The 17,714-nt window shown below is 37.5% G+C and overlaps 2 protein-coding genes across 2 annotated transcripts; one reads left to right on the top strand and one right to left on the bottom strand.

The window, feature by feature from the left end:
- Nucleotides 1-1,522: 1,522 nt before the first annotated feature.
- On the bottom strand, nt 1,523-8,508 carry znhit3 (zinc finger, HIT-type containing 3). Its single transcript, XM_056457242.1, has 5 exons — nt 8,345-8,508; nt 8,095-8,132; nt 6,588-6,650; nt 2,353-2,436; nt 1,523-2,276 (listed from the first exon to the last, which is right to left on the bottom strand). The coding sequence occupies exons 1-5, from the start codon at nt 8,410-8,412 to the stop codon at nt 2,074-2,076; spliced, it is 456 nt and encodes a 151-aa protein (XP_056313217.1). The 5' UTR covers nt 8,413-8,508; the 3' UTR covers nt 1,523-2,073.
- A 227-nt stretch (nt 8,509-8,735) lies between these two features.
- c1qbp (complement component 1, q subcomponent binding protein) lies at nt 8,736-16,160 on the top strand. Its single transcript, XM_056456820.1, has 6 exons — nt 8,736-9,047; nt 10,767-10,917; nt 13,321-13,408; nt 14,404-14,499; nt 14,762-14,887; nt 15,822-16,160. Exons 1-6 carry the CDS (start codon nt 8,846-8,848, stop codon nt 15,969-15,971), a joined length of 813 nt encoding a protein of 270 aa, XP_056312795.1. The 5' UTR covers nt 8,736-8,845; the 3' UTR covers nt 15,972-16,160.
- The last annotated feature ends 1,554 nt before the right edge of the window (nt 16,161-17,714 follow it).

Genomic DNA, 17,714 nt, shown 5'->3' with positions numbered 1-17,714 from the left:
CATTGTATCGTTTTCCTAATATGAAAGTCAATGGCTACCGAATAAACAAAAGAGATAAACTCATTAAGGATTTGAAACCATTTGAGAGGGTGAGTAAATAGTGAAGTAGTAATTTAGATTTTGGGGGGTGAACTAGCCCTAAAATGTTGGAAAACAGTAACCATTGACTTCCATTGTTTTTTTTCCTACTACGGAAGACAATGGCTACTGGTTTCATACATTCTTCAAACTATTTTCTTTTGTTTTTAAAGGAAGAAACCCATAAAGGGTTTGAAACTACTTGAGTGTGAGTAAATTGTCAAGCAGTCATTTTCATCTTTGGGGGTGAACTATCCCTAAAATGTTGGAAAACAGTAACCATTGACTTCCATTGTATTGTTTTCCTCCTATGGAAGACAATGGCTACCGGTGTCGAACATTCTTCAAGCTATCTTCTTTTGTGTTCAACAGAAGTGATAAACCCATAAAGGATTTGAAACCATTTGAGAGTGTGAGTAAATAGTGAAGTAGTAATTTTCATTTTTGGGGGTTGAATATCTCTAAAATGTTGGAAAACAGTAAGCATTGACTTCCATTGTATTGTTTTCCTAATATGAAAGTCAATGGCTACCGGTTTCAAACATTCTTCAAACTATCTTCCTTTGTGTTTAACAGAAGAAACTCATTACGAGTTTGAAACTACTTGAGTGTGAGTAAATTGTGAAGTAGTCATTTTCATCTTTGGGGGTGAACTATCCCTAAAATGTTGGAAAACGGTAACCATTGACTTCCACTTTATTGTTTTCCTACTATTGAAGACAATGGCTACCGGTTTTGAACATTCTTCAAACTATCTTCTTTTGTGTTCAACAGAAGAGATAAACTTATAAAGTGTTTGAAACTATTTCAGGGTGAGTAAATAGTGAAGTAGTAATTTAGATTTTGGGGGGTGAACTATCCCTAAAATGTTGGAAAATGGTAACCATTGACTTTGGCCATTGTTTTTTTTTCCTACTATGGAAGACAATGGCTACTGGTTTCATACATTCTTCAAACTATCTTCTTTTGTGTTTAAAGGAAGAAACCCATAAAGGGTTTGAAACTACTTGAGTGTGAGTAAATAGTGAAGTAGTCATTTTCATCTTTGGGGGTGAACTATTCCTAAAATGTTGGAAAACAGTAACCATTGACTTCCATTGTATTGTTTTCCTCCTATGGAAGACAATGGCTACCGATGTCGAACATTCTTCAAGCTATCTTTTTTTGTGTTCAACAGAAGTGATAAACCCATAAAGGATTTGAAACCATTTGAGAGTGTGAGTAAATAGTGAAGTAGTAATTTTCATTTTTGGGGGTTGAATATCTCTAAAATATTGGAAAACAGTAACCACTGACTTCCATTGTATTGTTTTCCTAATATGAAAGTCAATGGCTACCGATTTCAAACATTCTTCAAACTATCTTCCTTTGTGTTTAACAGAAGAAACTCATAAAGGGTTTGAAACTACTTGAGAGGTTGAGTAAATAGTGAAGTAGTCATTTTCATCTTTGGGGGGTGAACTGTCCCTAAAATGTTGGAAAACGGTAACCATTGACTTCCATTGTATTGTTTTCCAACTATGGAAGACAATGACTACCGGTGTCGAACATTCTTCAAACTATCTTCTTTTGTGTTCAACAGAAGAGATTAACTCATAAAGCGTTTGAAACTACTTGAGAGGTTGAGTAAATAGTGAAGTATTCATTTTCATTTTGGGGGGGTGAACTATCCCAGAGTTGTTGGAAAACAGTAACCATTGACTTCCGTTGTTTTAATTTTTCCTACTATGGAAGTCAATGGCTACCGGTTTCCAACATTCTTCAAACTATCTTCTTTTGTGTTCAACAGAAGAAACTCAAAAAGCGTTTGAAACCACTTGAGGGTGAGTAAATAGTGGGTGAACTATCCCTTGAAGACATTGTTTGCACTCAAAACTTATTTATTTACCAAAAAAAATGTTAGTAAAAAATACACACAAAGAAACATCAGCCACTATTGGACTGACTGTATTTTAGTCTGTTAAATCAAAATGAGTTCATACGTGAGAGTTTAGATCAGTATTCATCATCATCCTCATCATTATTCTCTGTTTCTGAAGGCTCAATAATGTTCAAGCACTGATCAGCGAACTCCACGAACAGCGGCTCCTGCATGGCGTCCTTCATGGCTTTGGCTTTATTTTCAGCTGAATCCACTGACATCATCAGCTGGCGGAGGTGAGGATTCCTCAGCAGACCCCTCAATGCTTCTGAATCACCTGTTCACACAAAACTACCTGTGAAACTGCTTCCCCAAAAACAGACGGAGTGAAGAGAGAGTCTGTGGTTTCATACCGAGCTGCTGAAGTTTCTGTAACGGCACTTTATCAGTCTGACTGTCTTCATCCAGCAGATCCTCAACAGTCCACGGCTGTTCAGCTGAAAAATACATTCATTTTAACCACGTTAAAGAGAATGTGAATGAGTGCAAGTGAAAAACACAGAGCAACGCTGTGTGGATTGTGTGCACGCACACACACATAAAAGTAGTCACAATGCAGAAGTCACATTTAACAATATTTTACAACACAGGCTCATTGTGAAAACGTAGCCCTGCGGACGTTTCTGGAGACAGCGAATTACGTAGGCGGAGGTACGCATGGCTGCATTTCATTTTTTTAAACGTACGCTACAGGGCGGTGTGACGCCGTTCCTTTTCATGCTTACCAGCTGACTGACCGCTTACCTCCGTATGGACGGCATTCCGACTGCAACCAGTTTGTCCCGTTAGCGCTTCACATACGTCGGCGGATTTGACATGCAGAGAGGAGTTGACCACAAAGACGGGGGTTCCAGAAAGCAGGTCCCTACTGAAAAAAACAGCTTAAACCAGCCTAGGCTGGTTTTAGCTGGTTGACCAGCCTGGTTTTAGAGGGGTTTTAGCCATTTCCAGGCTGGTTTCCAGCCATTTCCAGCCTGGTCTTAGCTGGTCAGGAAGGAAAATGACCAGCTAAAACCAGCTTGACCAGGCTAGCCAGGCTGGGAGCTCAGCCAAGACCAGCTATGTCCAGCTTAGACCAGGCTGGTCAAGTTGGTTTTAATTGGTTTTAGCTGGTCATTTTCCTTCCTGACCAGCTAAGACCAGGCTGGAAATGGCCAAAACCCCTCTAAAACCAGGCTGGTCAACCAGCTAAAACCAGCCAAAGCTGGGTTTTTAAGCTTGATTTTTCAGGAGGGGTAAGACAAAAACAGAATCCAAAATATAAAACAAACAAGTGAATAGCAGGGTGAGAATGTGGTAAAATATGAAAACGTGGTAAAAAAAAAAAAATCAGCCGAGGGCTTTTATTTTTTTTTTATTGGTTTTGAAACTTGTTGGTTGGGTTAAGGGAAGTGGGTGGGTGGGTCAATCGATAAAATTGGTTGGGTTTAGGGAAGGGGGAGGGTGGGTCAGTCGATCGTTTGCTCAGTCAGTCAGAAAGTCTGTTCAAAAAATGTGTCGGTAGCAGCCTCTGGTGGGTTTACGCGAGAACAGCAGGCGCGAATGGCACTCGCTAGAGAAATTTGAGATCTCAAAAAGCGTACACGGCAACCTCTGGTGGATTTACGAAAACAAAAACTGCAGAAAAACGTGCCACCCGGACGTATTTCGCATTCTCCTGAAACGTCCGTGGAGGTATGTTTTCAGAATGAGGCTGGGTTGATATTTTCGACCAATCAGCTTTCTTACAATCAGTCTCATTGGTCGGTGGTTATTGTTTCGTGCGCAGTAAGCAACGAAAATAAGTAATGGCATAGTGGCCTTCCTAAATAATATCTGTATTTTCAAAATGGCAAAGAGGCAAATCAAGCATATTTTCATTTTTTAAAACCAGAGATCTGGAGAAGCTGGAGCTGCATCCCTGGATCAGGATAGCGGAGACAGAAGCAAAGCCAGTCACGTCAGCCAGAAAACAAGACGGATGAGGTAACTGCGGGCTCTTCTTGAAGACAGAGTGAGTCATTTAATTCTCTTTTTTTTCCCTCACTTGGCACATACGCTCACCGGCCACTTTATTAGGTACACCTTTGTATGCAAGCTGCCAGTTTGGATGTCGTTCAGAATTGTACACAGTTAATGATGTTATGTGAGAGTATAATTGTTGTTGTTTTGAGATTGTAAGCAGAGCGGCCTATGAACTCATTGCGAGTGTTGATGAGACTACAAACTCTTCAGTTTGTCTTCAGTAAACTTTCTTTTCAATTGGTTCTCTGACTCCAGGGGTCCGTTCATCGCACCTTCCTTAAATGATCTGAGATGATTTGACAGATCCTGGATCTTTTAATCTTGATAACTGATCTCTGGCTAATTTGTTTCTTCAAACAAGTTCGTGAATCAGATTAAAATGTCAGGATGAACTGATCTGAGATCTCTGCGTGTGTTGTGAAGGACAGATCTATCAATCCTCGATATCATGATCAGCAATGCATTGATTGGCTGACGGCACAGCAGCGTAATGACATCATCTGATTAATATTCAATTATCCATGTGAGCTAAATTATATAAAATTCGTAGTAAACAGTTTGGTAAATATGATACGCAATAACTTTCCATCATTGTTGTGGGCTGCAGGCTTTATACTTTTATGTGTCAAGAGTATTTAGCAATTTACTTAGTTTTACAGTTAGAGCGGATTTTCTTTAGTAGTATTATAGTAGCCGGTTTCTTAATCGGTGTAAAGAATAACTGGATGTTTAAATTAATTTTGCATCACAAAAGCATTTTGATATTGGTAAGCGTCTGCAACTGTTGTGAAGCATAAATCACGTCATATTTACTGTCAAAACATGTTTATGACTGCATAAATGTTTTATTCCTTAAAAAAAATATAATAATAATAATAAAAGGTTGCATATTGTGCTCGTCTATTATCATACACTAATTGTACTAAATCGTTTGTACGCGTTTGTATCTAAAAAGTCCATATCAATAAATGTTCTCTTCGAACCACCAGGTGGCAGTCTTTGTACTTTTATTTCGGAGTGCAGATTGCAGCAGTTTTATCAATATATACATTTTAAACTTTAAATATATAGTTAAAAAATATATTTACTATTTTCCCAAGTGTATATAACTACTACGGTAAGCATTCGGTACATATTTTCAGTATTTCCTTTGCTTGAACTGACCCAATCTAATCCTGTTTATATGAAATAAGCTGCTGGGGTCTGTTCTTCATACGTGGATTACTCAATTAGCAGGATTTGGTTATTGACGATTAGACACGATCCAGGATCGTTTCATTCTTCAAAACTCATGCGAGAGTTGTTGTCATAGCAACAGTTCTGGTAACTCAAACCTGCTCTGGAGCAGCAGCTCATTTCATGTAAACAGGATTACATCGGGTCATTTCAAGCAAAGGTAATACTGAAAGTGTGTACCAAATGCTGATATCTTCTTACAGCTGTAGTTATATACACTTGGGAATAGTAAATAGTTACAATAAAATAAATAATTAAATAAATAAATACCCGATTTAAATGAAATGAGCCTGCTCCTGAGCAGGTCTGTGTTACCAGTAAAAAAAATAGAGAAATGAAACGTATGCAATCTGCTCTCCAAAATAAAAGTACAAAAACTATCATGGGGGGTCTATCCCTATGGGGTTCAAAGAGAACGTCTTTTTAGATACAAGCGCGTACGATTTTAAGGTATCAGTTTTAGTACAAGTTGTGTATGATAATAGACAAGCGCAATATTCGACTGTTTTTTGTTTGGTTGATTTTTTTAAGGAATAATCATTCATGCAGTCATGCACATGTTCTGACAGCTCATATGACGGTGATTTGATGTTTTGCAAAAGTTCCAGACACCTTTATCGATGTCAAACTTCTTTTTTGATGCAAAATTCATTTAAACAGCCAGTTATTCCTTACGCAGATTAAGAAACTGGAATAGGGCTAGTGTACTAAAACAAAGAAAATGCCCTCTAAATGTAAAACGAAGTAAAAGTGTAACGCCTGCAGCCCACAACAATGATGGAACGTTATTGAGTATCATTTTTAACAAACTGTTTACTACAAATTTTAATTGAATTAATAATTGAATATCAGATGATGTCATTATGCTTCTGTGCCGTCAGCCAATCGTTGCATTGCTGATCATGATATCGAGGATCGATAGATCTGTGTTTCACAACACACACAGAGATCTCAGATCAGTTCATCCTGACATTTTAATCTGATTCATGAAGAACCAAATCAGCCAGAGATCAGTTATCAAGATTAAAAGATCCAGGATCTGTCAATTCATCTCAGATCATTTAAGCGAGGTATGAAGAACGGACCCCAGCTCCCGAGTAGGTTTGAGCTACCAGAAATGTTGCTATGACAACAACTCTCGAATCAGTTTTGAAGAACGAAACGATCCTGGATCATGTCAAATCGTCAATAATTAAATCCAGCTAATTGAGTAATCCACATACGAAGAACGGACCTTCGCTCTTCTTCATCTGACAGACTGCTCATTTTCGGGTTCAAACTGTAAATATCCCATGTTTTCTCTCTCTTCAGAAGCAATAAAGAAGAAATAAAATTAAAAATGACTGACCGTTGCTGACTGCTGCTGGTTTGCTGGAGGCTGGATCTGATTCTTTAACTGGATCACATGAAGCTATAAGATGAAGAAAAGAATCAAGTCTTCGTTTCTGAATATTATTTCTGTTACCCTTTTCTGAGGGTGGAATTATTAACTGATAATAATACTAAAGACTAACAATAACAATGTTTATTAATTATGGTTAGTTTCTTTTTACATTTTGAACCCATGACCTAAACACTGCTAATGCCATTATACTGTTTTATATCTGAAATATACACTACTTGCATATGATTATATAATTCATTCATTCATTTTCTTTTTGGCTTAGTCCCTTTATTAATCCGGGGTCACCACAGCGGAATGAACCACCAACTTATCTAGCACATGTTTTACGCAGTGGATGCCCTTCCAGCTGCAACCGATCTCTGGGAAACATCCATACACACTCATACACACTCATACACTATGGCCAATTTAGCTTACCCAATTCACCTGTACCGCATGTCTTTGGACTGTGGGGGAAACCCGGAGCACCCGGAGGAAACCCACGCGAACGCAGGGAGAACATGCAAACTCCACACAGAAACGGCAACTGACCCAGCCGAGGCTCGAACCAGCGACCTTCTTGCTGTGAGGCGACAGCACTACCTACTGCGTCACTGCGTCGCCCCATGATTATATCAATAATTGTTTATTTTTGGTTATTTATTAACAGCAATCAATACATTAATTCATAATTAAAGTATTATAGAGTAACAATAACAGTTAAATAAAATAACTATGCAAACATTCATTCATTTTTATTCAGCTTAGTCCCTTTATTCAGGGGTTGCCACAGCGGAATGAACCGCCAACTTATCCAGCATATGTTTTACACAGCGTATGCCCTTCCAGCTGCAACAAAGTACTGGTAAACACCAATACACACTCATTCACACACACACTCATACACTACAGCCAATTTAGTTAATCAATTCCCCAATAGCGCATGTGTTTGGACTGTGGGGGAAACCGGAGCACCCGGAGGAAACCCACATGCAAACTCCATACAGAAATGCCAACTGACCCAGTCAGGACTCGAACCAGCAACCTTCTTGTTGTGAGGCGACAGTGCTAACCACTGAATAAAAATAGTAACAGCAATAAAATTAAGCTCAGCTTCTACTGCTTATATTGCTACTTGTATTATCATCAATTATAATAATGGTATCTGGAAGAGCATCTGCTGCGTAAAACATGTGCTGGATAAGTTGGTGGTTCATTCCGCCGTGGCGACCCCTGATTAATAATGAGACTAAGCTGAAAAGAATGAATGAATACTATTATTATTACTACTACTGCTGCTATATTACAGTTAATAAATCACAAAACAAATGAATTAATCTAAAATAATAATGCCGCTTTTTCAACATAATCAATGGCTTTGATTCCCAGTAAACCTATTTGCTTATAAAATGTAAATATAGTTACAAAATATGATAAATATTGAATCTAGAGAGTATTAAAACACACTTACCATCTTCCTTGTGCCTTTTAAAGCAAGCCACTGAACAACTAGAAGGGAAAGAAACACTTTTATTTGATGATTTGATGGTTTCACAAGCTAAACATGATCTTTTAAGTTGTTTACGTTTATTTAATGTTTCTCTTCAACCCTTTCCCCCTTTTCATTAGCTTAAATATTATAATAAATATAATAAACATGGAGCTGATTGCGAATTATGTTGATTTATCTTGCTGCAATCGAGCACGAGCAAATGACTTACTATCTGATTCTGCAGGCTGGACATCTGTATTTAGGAACAAGCTCGCTACAAACTCCACACAGCTGCATGACGGATCGACTAAATCAACTGATAGTTTAAGAAAAAATGAGTATATTTATTACGACTCTAACAGAGGTGACCACGTGCGTATGTTGTTGACAGCGTGAAGGACTTTTAAGTCACTTCAGGGGAGGTACAAACAGCGGAGTGAACGTATTAAAAATATATGTACACACAGCGATATTTTGTATAATAGAAATATGATTGGAAGTGTGTATTATTTTCATGTTTATACTTTATTTTTGTCATACATTTATTATTTCCAATTTGAGTTTAACGCAGTTTTTTTTACTTTTAACTCACTTCCGATGTTGATAAGTTCCGGTTTAGAGTGCTGAGGTTACGGTGTCCTTCCCCACGTGTGTGTGAGTGTCAGTGCTCGGTTATCTCCAGCGGGAACAGCAGCTTCTCATACCTGCTCTCAGTGCAGCAAACCTCGCCATGCTGAAGTCCGTGACCCGCGCGCTGCAGCTTTCCGCCCGGCTATCCAGCAGGAGCTCCGCGAACAGAACCGCTCCAATCAGCCGCTCATTCTGGAGCCTCAGGAGCCCCGGAGCGGCCGCTGCATCCAGGCCGAAGATCCTCACCGCCGCCCGGGCTCTGCCCACACTGAGCTGCGGCTGCGGGGGTCTCCACACCGACGGTAAAGTGTTAAGTGAAGTGTTTTGTTAAATGTGTTTTCTGGGCAAGAGTAACCTGCTTTTGATTTGCTGTGCAAATTACTTGAGGGAGAAAGGAGAGCAAGGCTATTACATGAGCAGTTCATTAGTAGAGTAATAAGCGTCTTGTTACTTTAAAATAAATAACTTAAATTTATATTTTAACTATATAAATTTTATTTTATTTAGGTTCATTTAATGTTCTAAAGTAAATGAATAGTAGTAAAATAAAATAAAACAACTGTAAAAAGGGTTGTGTACATATGTAATGTTTTATGTACATATTTGAAAACTGTTGTTCTAAAGGACTTATGTTTGTATATGTTGTTGTTGTTATTATTATATATATATATATATATATATATATATATATATATATATATATATATATATATATATATATATATATATATATATATTTATTGTTATTATCAATTTATTTTTATTTTTGGGGAACTTGATAGCTATAATCTGAAACTGAGTCATTATAGTTAATAGGTGGTCCCGTACATAAAGGAATATTCATTGTCTATATATATATATATATGTCTATATATATATATATATATATATATATATATATATATATATATATATATATATATATATATATACGCACAGCATATGAGTACACTCATCCTCTCATTTCTCTCAAATCTGTCATTTAAATTCATATTTTCTATAGAATGCTTTACAATATTATAGTTGTGAATATACATTAGATTAGTCAGTACTGGAGCCTAATCTAACAAAATAACTTGCAATAATGGTTAAATTAGTAGCCAAAATTGATGTTATAGAAATATATATAAAAAAATATACAGTAATTTTGTTTTGCAATATTTTTGCATGAATTTAAATGTATTATCTTTCCATTTCTGAGGATGATCTGTGACAAATATTCTAATAAATATTTCTGTTTAATAAAAAGAAGTAGATTAAGTTTCATTTTCAAAATCGGGTGTAATCATTTATGCTGAGCACTGTATGTGTGTATATATATATATATATATATATATATTGCAATATTTTATGTTTGTGTCATCAGAGCTTCTTTTTCAGTTCAGGTGTTTTCCAAACATGTGACCTTGAGCTTAAATGAGTAATGTCAGGATCATGAACAGAAAGTCATTTTAACCGACTGACCATTGAGATTTTAATCATACACTGTTTTATTCACTGTTGTATAACATAAGTTAGTAATTTTGTGACTTGGAATTGTGCGATTGGTTAGCTGATTTTGAATGGGAAAAGGTAGTTGCTGTTTTTTAGTACTGTTAATGTTGTTTAATGTTTCTCTTAAGTGTGAGGTATTAGGTGTATGATATGTGTTGTAAATCTAGTATGCTGCAGAACAAATTGCCCCAAAACAATAAAGTTTAGAGATTTTTCCATATATATATATATATATATATATATATATGCACTATTATTTTTTTTTATAAGTAAACTATATAAATAAAGGATCTTAGTTCTGTCAGCCTGAATTGTATTTTCAAAATTTTATGTGCTGCTAATGCAACTAAATTCCACAATAACAATTTGTGAACATATGTGATGTTGTCATCTGATTAATTTATTTTAATTGGTCTTAAAGTCTCAATTATACCCTCATAATGCTTATATAGATCATGATGTTTCTGCTTTGGTGCATGATCTATATATCTATATCTGGTGTTTTATGGATTCTCCTTATTGTTCAGGTGATAAAGCCTTCGCAGAGTTTCTGACTGAAGAAATCAAAGAAGAAAAGAAGATCCAGAAGAGCAAAAGTCTTCCTAAAATGTCTGGCGGATGGGAGCTGGAGCTCAACGGCACAGAAGCAAAACTCATCCGCTCGCTCTCAGGAGAGAAGTATGGATCTATTTCTTACACATGTTATTTTACATTTGATTGTTCAATTTCTGTACTTGAATACTGTTAAACTCCCCAGAAAGCAAATAACATGAAGCACTGTTTATTTATTTAGATTTGCTTGTAATTTTGTACAATTTATGCTGATGCACTATATAGAAAAAGTCAGTCCTAATTCGTTCTGTCTGATTAAATCTTTCTAAATAGAGCTTATTCAATTCATCTGGTGTAATCATATTCGTATCGCAATATTTATCTCAGCAAAATATCTCAATATTCACGAATGGTGCAAGCGAAATACAGGCAGTTTCACAGTCAAATCAAAGCACTGTTTATTTTACTAGAGCACATTGTTGGTCTAGTAGGTCTAGGTGAAAAATTCATTTATGCAAGGTAGTCCCAGCATAATAGAGCCCCACCCCCTACTCATTATTCAGTTTCAGTTGGAAACTCATCAGCAAACTGAAATCAGCCCTGCCCCCTACTCAATGCTCTGTTTCAGTCTAAGACACATTATCATACTAAAATAAGACCCCACCCCCTACTCAATATTCAGCTTGTTTAATGCGCCATCAAACTAAAATATAACCCCGCCCCCTACTCAATATGAGGTTTCAGTTTGAAATGCATTATTATATTGAAATAAGACCCTGCCCCCTTCTCAATATTCTGTTTGTCTAAAACGCATCATCATACTAAAATAAGACCCCGCCCCCTACTCAATATGAGTTTTCAGTTTGAAATGCATCATTATATTGCAATAAAACCATTCCCCTACTTAAAATTCAGTTTCAGCTTAAAATCCGTCATCAAACTTAAATAAAGCACCGCCCCCTACTTAATATAATTAGGTGGTTTAAAATGCGTTATCAAACTAAAATAAAACCCCGCCCCCTTCTCAATATTCTGTTTGTCTAAAACACATCATCATACTAAAATAAGACCCCACCCCCTACTCAATATGAGGTTTCCGTTAAAAATGTATCATTATATTGAAAAAACCCCGCCCCCTACTCAATATTCAGTTTCAGCCTAAAATCCATCATCAAACTGAAACAAAGCCCCGCTCCCTACTTAATATTCAGTTTGTTTAAAATGCATCATCAAACTAAAATAAAGCCTTGCCCCCAACTCAATATTCAGTTTGTTTTAAAATGCGTCATCAAACTAAAATAAGACCCCGCCCCTTACTCAATATGAGGTTTCAGCTTAAAATCCGTCATCAAACTTGAATAAAGCCCCGCTCCCTACTCAATATTCAGTTTGTTTAAAATGCATCATCAAATTAAAATAAAACCCCGCCCCTTCTCAATATTCTGTTTCAGTCTAAAACACATCATCATACTAAAATAAGACCCCGCCCCCTACTCAATATGAGGTTTCCATTGAAAATGTATCATTATATTGAAACAAAACCCCGCCCCCTACTCAATATTCAGTTTCTGCTTAAAATCCGTCATCAAACTGAAACAAAGCCCCGCTCCCTACTTAATATTCAGTTTGTTTAAAAAGCATCATCAAACTAAAATAAAACCCCGCCCCCTTCTCAATATTCTGTCTCAGTCTAAAACACTTCATCATACTAAAATAAGACCCCACCCCCTACTCAATATGAGGTTTCCGTTTGAAATGCATCATTATATTGAAACAAAACCCCGCCCCCTACTCAATATTCAGTTTCAGCTTAAAATCCGTCATCAAACTTGAATAAAGCCCCGCCTCCTACTCAATATTCAGTTTGTTTAAAATGCATCATCAAATTAAAATAAAACCCAGCCCCCTACTCAATATGAGGTTTCAGTTTGAAATGCATCATTATATTGAAATAAAACCTCGCCGCCTCAATATTCTGTTTGTCTAAAACACATCATCATACTAAAATAAAACTCCGCCCCCCACTCAATATGAGGTGTCCGTTTGAAATGCATCATTATATTGAAATAAAACCCCGCCCCCCTACTCAGTATTCAGCTGAAAATCCATCAAACTGAAACAAAGCCCCCCCCCCTCCTTAAAATTCAGTTTGTTTAAAATGCGTCATCAAACTAAAATAAAACCCCGCCCCCTACTCAATATGAGTTTTCAGTTTGAAATGAATCATTATATTGCAATAAAACTTGCCCGCTACTCGATATTCAGTTTTAGCTTAAAATCCGTCATCAAACTGAAATAAAGCCCCGCCCCCTACTCAATATTCTGTTTCAGTTGGAAACGCATCACTGGAATAAAACCGTCAGCAACAAGTTTCACGCAGACTTTAAAAGCTGACTCTACAAAATGAATAAGGCATCTGTGTCATGTAACGTTATCATGGTATTATAAATCAGCAAGCTTCATCTGCAGCACTTGTATGATCATTCTTATCCTCCGCTGTAATATGCTGTGGTGTTTTGTGTTGGACAGGGTCACCATCACTTTCAATGTGAACAACAGCATCCCACCACAGCTGGAGGAAGAGCCCGAGCAGACGCAGAAGAGTCAGGAAGAGGAGGTATTACTTATTCACATGCTTTAAACATTACATTACTGTAGAGAAGAAGAGATTTTATGAAGCATTATATTGCAGTATACACTCACCGGCCACTTTATTAGGTACACCTTACTAGTACCGGGTTGGACCCCCTTTTGCTTCAGAACTGCCTTATTCCTTTGTGACAGAGATTCAACAAGGTACTGGAAATATTCCTCAGAGATTTTGCTCCATATTGACATGATAGCATCACGCAGTTGCTGCAGATTTGTCGGCTGAACATCCATGATGTGAATCTCCCGTTCCACCACATCCCAAAGATGGATTGAGCTCTGGGGACTGTGGAGGCCATTTGAGTACAGTGAACTCATTGTCATGTTCAAGAAACCAGTCTGAGATGATTCATTGAGATGTTTGTTGTCCAGTTTTGGTGAGCCTGTGTGAATTGTAGCCTCAGTTTCCTGTTTTTAGCTGACAGGAGCGGCACCCGGTGTGGTCTTCTGCTGCTGTAGCCCATCTGCCTCAAGGTTGGACGTGTTGTGCGTTCAGAGATGCTCTTCTGCAGACCTCGGTTGGAACGAGTGTTTATTTGAGTTACTGTTGCCTTTCTATCAGCTGGAACCAGTCTGGCCATTCTCCTCTGACCTCTGGCATCAGCAAGGCATTTGCACCCACAGAACTGCCGCTCACTGGATATTTCCTTTTTTTCAGACCATTCTCTTTAAACCCTAGAGATGGTTGTGTGTGAATATCCCAGTAGATCAGCAGTTTCTGAAACAACCATGCCACGTTCAAAGTCACTTAAATCCCCTTTCTTCCCCATTCTGATGCTCGGTTTGAACTGCAGCAGATCATCTTGACCATGTCTACATGCCTTAATGCATTCAGTTGTTGCCATGTGATTGGCTGATTAGACATTTGCATTAACCAGCAGTGGGATAGGTGTACCTAATTAAGTGGCCAGTGAGTGTATATAGTTCTTGCCTTAATATGTTTTCCTGTGTTTGTTTTTCCAGCCTGACATTGTCTCGACACCCAACTTTGTGGTTGAAGTGACCAAATCAGGAGCAAAGAACTCGCTAGTGTTTGACTGCCACTTCCCTGAGGATGAGGTGACTATTTCTCTCATTGATCTATTTTAAAGCATTTATTCTCTTCCAGAATGAACATTTCCTAATCATTTCCATTTGCTCCAAATATATATATATATAAATATAAATAAATAAATAAATAAATAATCGCAGAAAAACTAAATATCACAATCTGATTTTTCCAACATTGTGCAGTCCTAGCGCACACTTGGTGAATAAAGCTCATTCGGATAATAATTAAAGACCAGTTTTGTCATACTTCTCACTGTATCTGTCTGATCAGGTCGGTCATGGAGATGGCGAGGAGGAAAGCGACATCTTCACCATCCGGGAGGTCAGTTTCCAGCCGGAGGGAGAAGAGGATTGGAAGGAGACCAGTTACACACTCAACACGGACTCTCTGGACTGGGTATGAAATTACAACATTTGTAGCTCTTTATAAACCGCTTGCTAACATCAATTAATGTTGTGTTAATGCTTAACTAATAATGAATTTTATTAGTTTGCAAATGCTTAAGAAATGATTCAGAGTGTAGTATGGCTGCACAATATTGGAAAATAAATTCACATTTTCTCTGCATTGCGATATGAAATATATTTCACCAGATCACTTCAATATCTCCATTTATGCAGAATTCATTGTATAATAATGGTTGGGGGGATTTTATAGAGGAGTGCATCTGCATAAATTCTTATAAACTAGTTCAAATTAAATGTACATAAGATTTTTAAAGGGGAAAATTTACAAATGAGAGATACTCTACTACTATTTCTGTAGTAAAGTACTTCACTACTATTTCTGGTAGGTGCCGCTGACTTTAAATATTTTTCCAGATGTTAAAAACAACCAAAGAAATCCACATATGTAAGGAAAACAAATCTAATAGTTTCCAAATTAAGTTATGCATAATAAAATGAAATTATGCAAGGAAAAAGTATTGAACACATGAAGAAAGGGAGGTGTAGTTCGGCAGTGAAAGCCCAGACAGCAGCTGAAATCACTCAGTAGCTCTTTAGCAAGCCTCTGCTCTTCCTCAGTGTAAATGAATATCAGCTGCTTCAGTCCAACATCTACATTAGCAGGAGGGTGAAGAAGAAACCAGGGTGGACATTTCAGCAAGACTGATCCAGAACAGCCGAGGAGACTCTCAACTGCTTTCAGAGAAAGAAAATCAAGCTGTATAATGTCCCTGAAGATCCTGCGACGTGACTATTGCAGATGTGCACATTACAATATCGATGCTGAAATGATCTATTGTGCAGCCCTAGTGTGTAGTTATTCCTAAGTGTTAGTCTTATTGTAAAGTGTTTATAACCGCACATTGACATCTGTGACCCTTTAGGCCCTGTATGACCATCTGATGGACTTTCTGGCGGACCGTGGTGTCGACAACACATTCGCAGACGAGCTGATGGAGCTGAGCACGGCGCTGGAGCATCAAGAGTACATCAAGTTCCTGGAGGATCTCGGCACTTTCGTCAAATGCAAATAATGTTTATATGGTGGTCGTCCGATGGTGAGAGCGAATGAAGGCTGAACAGTTTTGTATTTAATTTTATATCATGGTTTTCCGAGTTGTATATATGTGCACAGCGGTTACAGCTCCGATAGGTTTGCAGGTCTTGCACAGCCGAGAATGTGAACTAAATCATCATGAGGATTAAAACTGAGAGGAAATGTTGATGTTTGTCTTGCTTTACTTTTGTTCTGATGATGGTGGAAAAGGGCAAAAATATATGCTCCTATCAAGAGTGATTTATATAAATAAAATAGAAGCGATATCGCAATGTGTGTATCGGCAATAGTCGCATCGTTGGATTAGATTATTTATTAAAGTTTAAAATATATTCATTCATTCGTTTTCATTCGGCTTAATCTCTTATTTATCAGGGGTTGCCACAGCGGAATGAACCGCCTACTATTCCAACATATGTTTTTTTTTGCAGCGGATGCCCTTACAGCTGCAACCCAGCACTGGGAAACACCCATACAAATTCACACTCCTACTCTACGGCTAATGTAGCTTATTCAATTCACCTTTAGCGCATGTGTTTGGAAATCGGAGCACCCAGAGGAAACCCACGCCAACACGGGGAGAACATGCCAGAACCAGGCGTGCGTTTCCGAAAAAACCACCGTTAGCCAACTAAGGTTGCAAGATGCGTCATTGCAAACATAGTTTGTTGATTTGCCGTTTCCCAAATCCATCCCTCCAACGAACATTCGCAAACTTGTATGCTTGCAACTACACCTCTGGAGCTGTCGTTAGAAACGTAGTTCCTGGCTGTGTTCTATTCCCACTTATCCCCCCTATGCCCTATTCATTTAGAACATTCTGACATTTAAACTTTCAAAGTATTTCTACAGTTCAGTTTTAGCGATCTTCATGTTTACAATTCCCTCCCTTCGCAGTGCACTTTGAAAACAGTGATGTCATTTTGAGCACAGCCGTGGCTCATGACGAAAGCTGTAGGCAGTGTTGACAACTATTTCCAATGAAAAGCAGCTAAAGCCTGCCCGAAAAGTTGCTAAATGTTCCCAGATGATGTCACGCGCTAATTTGCATATCAGTGACGTCATCCCGTAGTATCTGATAAGCGTAAACCTGTCATGTCTCTACTCTGAGGCGCCGTGTATTATATTATATTAAAACATTACATCCAGATGCACAATAAATAGGCTCTTATTAACATATTACTTTGCGTGATGACATGTAATTGCAACTCAAATCTACATCTTTATGTAGAGTTCAAATTAATTAGTTTTCTTAAATTGACTGGCCATCTTAGCAGAAAACATGTGAAATATGTCCATTTAGATTTGTATGAAAAATATAGTCGACTATTTGTAAACGTAATACAAAGACTTTCTGATAAGAATCTTTTATTTTTAAATATAACACTGATAATGAAGAGTTACAGTCTTTTAAACATTCTTATTCTCTTTTTAACTTGTGAAATTAACACATTTGTGAAAGTGACAACAATTATAGCGATATTGGAATTTAATGCTACCGAAATGACCAACAATTATACAATAACAAATATCAGTAAATTAACAGTTATGAAAAACAATCTGAGCTAGCAATTTAACTTGAATATGATATGTGCAACACAATCTCACGGCAATTCGTAACTTTTTGATTTAGTGGCTGAAGCTGCGGTCACACTTGACTTTTCTTCCCATAGACTTCCATTCATACGCACGCGAATGCCTCAGACCGGAAACGCGGGGT

Source organism: Danio aesculapii, chromosome 5 (assembly GCF_903798145.1).
Source record: "Danio aesculapii chromosome 5, fDanAes4.1, whole genome shotgun sequence".
Taxonomy (NCBI): Eukaryota; Metazoa; Chordata; class Actinopteri; order Cypriniformes; family Danionidae; genus Danio; species Danio aesculapii.
The sequence above is the reverse complement of the archived record's forward strand: the minus strand, read 5'-3'. Positions and strand labels throughout refer to the sequence as shown.

Bases quoted from the DNA above. Each gene is read 5' to 3' on its own strand.
- znhit3 (XM_056457242.1), bottom strand. From the start codon at position 8,412: ATGCAGCTGTGTGGAGTTTGTAGCGAGCTTGTTCCTAAATACAGATGT. The intron at 8,133-8,344 runs GTAAGTCATTTG...TTTCCCTTCTAG, and splicing joins CCAGCCTGCAGAATCAGATA to TTGTTCAGTGGCTTGCTTTA. The intron at 2,277-2,352 runs GTATGAAACCAC...TTGTGTGAACAG, and splicing joins ACAGAAACTTCAGCAGCTCG to GTGATTCAGAAGCATTGAGG.
- c1qbp (XM_056456820.1), top strand. From the start codon at position 8,846: ATGCTGAAGTCCGTGACCCGCGCGCTGCAGCTTTCCGCCCGGCTATCC. The intron at 9,048-10,766 runs GTAAAGTGTTAA...CTTATTGTTCAG, and splicing joins CGGGGGTCTCCACACCGACG to GTGATAAAGCCTTCGCAGAG. The intron at 14,888-15,821 runs GTATGAAATTAC...GTGACCCTTTAG, and splicing joins ACACGGACTCTCTGGACTGG to GCCCTGTATGACCATCTGAT.